Source organism: Carya illinoinensis, chromosome 3 (genome assembly GCF_018687715.1).
Source record: "Carya illinoinensis cultivar Pawnee chromosome 3, C.illinoinensisPawnee_v1, whole genome shotgun sequence".
Lineage (NCBI taxonomy): Eukaryota > Viridiplantae > Streptophyta > Magnoliopsida > Fagales > Juglandaceae > Carya > Carya illinoinensis.
The window spans coordinates 53,500,739-53,506,948 of NC_056754.1; the positions used below are offsets into that span (position 1 = coordinate 53,500,739).

Here is a 6,210-nt window from a genome sequence, read left to right on the forward strand (position 1 = left end):
CTTCACTTAAAGATTGTTCAACAACATTGATACCCCTCATTCACGAACCAACAAATAGGTGCTATGGTGCTTTAGTCTTGTATAGATTGATAACAGATTTTTATTAATTAGTGCTTCATTCTCAAGTGATAAAATGCATTGAGAGCAATTTTCAAGATTTTTACGGGCTGGTAGGTGAAATCGACAGTTTTGGTACAGGTATTTTTCCTAACATTCTAACCATTGCTAACATTAAACATTCTAAACATTACAAGTCCCTTATTTTTCCCTATTTGTTGGTTTGGCAGGATGTTACTAGGTTCTTTCCCAACTTTACTCAATTCCAATATACTACTTTTGGTTGCGTACTTTTGGCTTCTTTCCCAACTTGACTTAATTTTGACAATTTTTTTAAATGATTTGCTACCGTTGTCTGCCTCTACGAAGGGATTTTATATTCTGGTAGTACTTTTTGATTCTTCCAACAGAGCATACTGCATGCTTTGCAAGTCATATATAACCGGTTACTTGGAAAGGTTAAACACTTCGTTAAGGAACAACCACTCTTTTATGTACAAACTAATTCGTGTTTGTGATGGAGAATGGGCATGCACATTGCAGTGTACCGTTTATGATGAACTGATGACTACTACAAAATATGTACAAACTGAGGCACGTATGCCCAGTTGAAAGTACTATTATATTTTATTAAGATAAAAATTATAAATAAAAATGTGAAATTATGGAACACATAACAAAACAGGTTCATGTAGTTCCAGCATGGAAAACTAAATTGGTGGTGTGGGACTACAAACCATTTTATGCTTATTGCAAGTGTCGGTTATAAGTTAACTGGGAAATGATGGACATTCCTTGAACTCAGAAGCTGTTTCACCAGATGCTTTTGCTCTTCTGGGAACGCTAAAGCATATCAATAATCTGTAGAAGCAGATAATAGCACAAATTGATTAGGAAATGTGTTCATTAGACATACCACAAAGGTATTGGTATTAAAGCTGTAATAACTCAGAACATAGCAAATTACTTCATTTCAGTACATTGCAGGTAGATCATTTCCATGCGCATTATGCAGTAGTCATCAGTTCATCTTCAATTATGTTATTACTACAAGAAATGGGAAGAGTTCAAAATGAGCATAATTGATTGAATAACAAAACAGAACCTTCAAACAAGGTATCAGTGCAAGCTAAAGTCTTGACAGATCATAGTTAATCAACATAAGGAGCTGGTATCTTGATGGAAAATGATTTCCACAGACAGAATCGGCATCCTATTTCCTTACTGCCACAAAAATTCATCTCTCAAATGATTTATCATGTACAAACTGTGGGAAAAATGATAATGATAAAATTCTATTCGTTTGCTTGAGAAAAAGAAAAGAAAGAGACCAAAGATTTAAGAATCACTCAATTATGCAAGAAGCATGGTTGGAATTTTTAAAAGTGACTGCACAAATTATACTACTGTACTAACCAATCAATACAAGAAAAAAATCCAAGGTCACATTCTATATGAAATGAAACTGCTATTAATCCAAACCTGCTACTTGGTAGGGTTTTTAAAGCATTGGGAACAAAACCCCAGTACAAGCCAATTATTTCATCACGTGTCACAATACCTGCACAAAAATATTCGTGTATAGTGAATCACATACAACGATTTTGACAATAGGTTTAAAATATTAACTTCCCATAAACAAATGACCACATGGCCGCATTGGGACTTCTTCTTACCAAGCAATGTGGGATCCCATACAATACCTACCTTATCCTCTTACCATATGGGATATCACAATAAACTAATTTTTTTTACAGGTAAATGAGCCTCAATATAAACTAATTGGGGCCTGCTGAATGGATTATTTTCTACCACTCAACTCCATCTAGTATTATATCCTCAATTCTCTATTGAACAACCACGTGTCTCAGCCTTATAATTTCAAGTTAAATAATTTTTTGCCTCCCTTTCTCCCACTTTTTATTTTTCCACATTGATAAATCACTCTTTCACACTGGTGCATTTGAAAGCCTATGATGCACGACTCTCTCCCTTTGATCTCAAATGGTGCCACCCTCACTTTCTCATGAATTTAATTGAAAGCAATATGTCTAGTTGGTGTCACCATTTAACTCGTACTTCTTTTATTAGTGGAAACAGGCACCTCTATTTATGCTAGTTTTCCATTATCTTTTGTTTTTTAAATAGAAAATTGGTGTAAAAATTTACAGGGTACCGTACCCTTTAAAAACAATTAAAGACTGATGTACAAAAAGGGAGCTACCATCAAGAATGTGCTCCATGATCATATCCAGACCAACTCAATCATCAAAATTAGCTCTAAATTGACAGCTACCTTAATGTCTATGTTTCAATTATTATTATTTTTATTTTTTATATGCATATAGGTTGCAACTATTAAAAATGCCCAAACTCAAATATAATCTAATTCTCAGGAGAATATCTAACGTCTAATAGGAACATCGAGGAAAGGCACATATGCACCTCAGAGTACTGTGGGATGCCAACCTACCACTGTAGCCTTGAAAAATTCATATATAAAGGGTATGCGTACACACCATAGGGATGGATGATGAATGGGTGGGGAAAAAAATTAAAAAACAAATTTTCTGTAACAGAATTCCCGTTAGAAGCCGAGAAGGGTGGTGGATCTTCTAGATTGTTTGAGAGGTTTTCAGGTAATCCCAAAATTGCGGCCACATGGAAAATCATTCCTTTGCCTCGTGGTGTATTTGGCTTGAAAGGAATGGCCGGAGTCATGAAGACTGGGCATGCTAGTCGCAAGGGCTTAGATGTTTCTCTTTCCAGCCATTGTTATTTCTTTGGGTCTTTGCAATTTTTATTTTTTATTTTTTGTTGTTTGGGGTTAATTTTCATGATTTTCTTGTATTCTTTTCTAGCTCCTAAATTGTAATTAGGTGTTCTCTCTTGTATACTCCCTAGAAGACACTGAAAGAGATTACCAACAACTTAGTTATGACACCGACTAACAAGCAAATTCAAAGAAAATTTTTTTATGGCAAAATAGAAGTTGCATTTAGATAGTGACAAGTTTGTAGTCACGATACCAACTGGGCTCCAAATACTAAAAAATACCATTTGATACGGTACATATATATATATATATGTATATATATATATCAGAACCTACAATATGGACACAAAATAAGATAATGTTTGCACATCTATGTCACTTTGTTGCCCAAAGAAAAGCAAAAAGACATAGAATTATACCATCTTAGGCTCAGTTGGTTTGGCAAAAAGCCACTGGGGTGACAGAGGTATGCTACTTTCCGATGCCACCTGATCTGCAATAATGAAAATTAACAACTCTTTACATCAGAGCAGAAACAGGAGGCAAAATAACAGCATGTAACACGCATAGGACTCAATAGTTCATCCTTTTGGCAAGAAATAAATCCAACTCAACAACAATACCTTTCAACTCATCAAGCAACCCCAGAAGTGCCTTGTCCTCTTCATTCCCTTCAAAAGCTTCTCCTGGCATAGCATGAACAAGATGGAAACACTTATTACGTTAAGCTTCCATTTGCAAAGTGCAGCTGTAAAAAAACAATTGCCCATCACAAAAGCAATCAAATCCACCCCAGGGTACCCATAAATAAATAGAGAAAGAAAGAGCTTATAATTGTTGTCCTGAATCGTGTATAAAAGCTAAGAGCTCAATCGAAAACAGATAGAATGCTCCAAGCACTGAACCAAAACGCTCAGAGCTCTAAAATATGAAAGATTTCAGCCAAATAAATAACTAACTTCCCAATAGCCATCCTCATGGGCCAACAAATCTTGGGAAAAAAATCAATGTCATTCCTGCCCATTCCTGAACTAAACCGTAAAAAACCATATCAACCCTGCGCTTATATAAACCCCTAAAATTCTGTACTGGAACGGAAAAAAATATGAAACCAAGGAGGAGATTATTCCTTTCAACGAGGTGAGTACTAAGTCTATTTTGATAAATGAAAACAAAAGTACCCTTCATAAAAGAAAGCTTTGAAGAAACGTTAATATCTCTTATCAACCACTCAAAAAGAAAAATACCAGAAAATTTGAGAAAACAGACACATCATCAAATCATTTCCCATTACAATAAATTCTGGATCCTCTTCAATTTTCTCACAAACCATACAGAGTTCAAAGTTTAAACTTTTTCGGAAACCCAAACTACAGCTGAATCTTAATCTTACCTTTTATACGGGTCCAAAGCCACCTTCGCCAAGCTTGTGAGTTGGGTAAAAATATTTGGTGGTTTGAAGGAGGGAAGCATAGGAGAAACCGAGAGAAAGCTGCTGCTGCTTGAAGGAAGGCTACTGTTTTGCGCGCTCCGCGGCTGCCAAAACCCAAGGCGAAGATTCCATCGGTAAAAATTCCGAAGCCTCTGAGCAGAGTTTTCGTCGAGCTAGCCGTCGTCGATTGTGAAGAGGTGCTTTCCATCGAACCCAAGAAATACATTCGAAAGCCTGCCAAAACCAAAAATAAAAAAACAGAGAGAGACAAGCGAGAGAGAGAGAGAGAGAGAGAGAGAGAGAGAGAGAGACAGAAATGGCGTGCTGAGAAAGAAACCATAGGCAAAGATGTCGTCGGTGAAGATTCCGAAGGTGGTTTCCGTCGATCGTGAAGAACCCTAGGTGAAGAATCAGAAGCCTCTGAGCAGAGTTTCCGTCAAGCTGGCTGCCGTCAACCGTGGAGAGGTGGTTTCCGTCGAGCCCTAGGAATAAATTCGGAAGCCTCACATTCTCTCTCTCTCTATGGGCTTTGGTTTTTGTTGGAGAAAGAGGCATCAGACAGCGAGGGACGACAAAACCCTCCTATTCGGTGTGCTTCGCGGTTGCTGACGGTGGCAAGGGCCTTGAGGTGGAGACAGAGAGAAAAGAGAGGGTTCGAGTTGAGACTTGAGGGAGGGAACTCGGAAGGAAAAGGGAACAGAGAATGGCATAAGCGGGATAAAATCACTGCTCATTCCTGTTCATCCATCGATAGGCTTAAAAGAGATATATATTTTTCGCCAGTTGACATTGGATATAGCTTTTACATATTTTGCATCAAATACGAGTCTTATATATGAATTTTAAGAGAATCATAAATATATTTTGAAGGAGAAGCAAAACGTTTCTGGCCGGTGTCTCTTATAAGTTGGTTTTATTGGAGACGGCTAAACACCTACCATGTAATGGGTTACTCAAGAGTTTGGTTTGGACGCACAGCAGAGGATCAAACTCTCCTTCCCTCTCGAACTAAATCTCTCCCCTCCCGAGCTCTGGAAGTCGCCCTTTCCATTTCTGCAAGAGTAGTTGCTTAATATGAACATTATTGATGTTGACCCAAAAGGTGGGAGGAGAATCACCTCAACTGGTCAGCGGGACGTCAACCAAGTTTATGTGCGGATCATGGTTGCCCCTTGATCAATTGACGCCTGAGGTCTGGAGAAATGATGCAACGAGTGAGTTAAGACAATTTTTTGTTCCTGCTGTTGAGCATTTCATTAGGATAGAAATGGGTGATGTTTTCTTTTCAAGTTTGGTGCTTTGACATTACGATCACATACTCTTGAGTTTGCTCTTATAAATGAAGCACAATGATCGTAAAGGAGAGACAAAGAAAAGTTTTTGTAAGGAAAGGAAAGGAGAGAGACGGAAGGGGTAGAGAAGCATTCCTGGGTTAGGGATGATTTTCTTAGAGGGAAGGAGAGAAACGGAAGGGGAGAGCAAGAGGGGGGGTAGGGAGAGAGAGTTCTGAAAGGCCTCTCTTTTTCTGTGGATCCTTGCAGCGCGGCTTTTAGATGTAAAATTATAGCTCTTACGTTTCACTTGGCTATTGGATTTCAATAAGTAGAGTTGATAAAAAGCGCTGGTTTAAAGATAGAGAAAACCTTAGCACCGGTCCGTCTGTCCTTACCCAATTAACAGCCTGCCAATAATTAAGTGACACGTAACCTTCCCATGACAAGTATCATGTAGATGCACAATATCAGATTCTCAAAATTACAGAAAGGCTCTCAGCCCCCACTCGTCTACCCCTTCGAACTCTCAGCCCCTTTGCATCGTTCCTCTCTCACTCTCAGCCCCCACTCTCAGCCTCTTCGCACCACTCCTCTCGCACTCTCAGCTCCTTTGCATCTGTCTCTCGCATGGATGTCCCTTCGCACGGCTTCAACCACTTCATCCCCTCTCG

At 38.5% G+C, this 6,210-nt stretch overlaps 1 protein-coding gene across 9 annotated transcripts; it reads right to left on the reverse strand.

The window, feature by feature from the left end:
- Positions 1-640: 640 nt before the first annotated feature.
- Positions 641-5,675, reverse strand: LOC122305307. 9 transcript variants are annotated; one of them, XR_006241115.1, is made up of 7 exons: positions 4,603-5,670; positions 4,227-4,499; positions 3,457-3,581; positions 3,253-3,326; positions 1,540-1,618; positions 1,025-1,104; positions 641-918 (listed from the first exon to the last, which is right to left on the reverse strand). XR_006241115.1 is itself a non-coding variant. In XM_043117722.1 (5 exons), exons 1-5 carry the CDS (start codon positions 4,603-4,605, stop codon positions 901-903), a joined length of 456 nt encoding a protein of 151 aa, XP_042973656.1. In that variant the 5' UTR covers positions 4,606-5,675; the 3' UTR covers positions 641-900. The 9 variants fall into 9 exon arrangements, 3 of the variants coding, with proteins under 3 accessions (XP_042973656.1, XP_042973659.1, XP_042973658.1); XR_006241111.1 differs by having other exon boundaries at positions 1,038-1,104; positions 3,457-3,519; positions 4,578-5,656; XR_006241110.1 differs by having other exon boundaries at positions 3,457-3,519; positions 4,578-5,656.
- Between the last annotated feature and the right edge of the window lie 535 nt (positions 5,676-6,210).

Excerpts from the sequence above, each read along its gene's own strand:
- LOC122305307 (XM_043117722.1), bottom strand. The coding sequence starts at position 4,605 with ATGGTTTCTTTCTCAGCACGCCATTTCT. Across the intron at positions 3,520-4,226 it reads GCTTTGGACCCGTATAAAAG|GAGAAGCTTTTGAAGGGAAT; the intron begins GTAAGATTAAGA and ends ATGCTATGCCAG. Across the intron at positions 3,327-3,456 it reads GTTGCTTGATGAGTTGAAAG|ATCAGGTGGCATCGGAAAGT; the intron begins GTATTGTTGTTG and ends TCATTATTGCAG.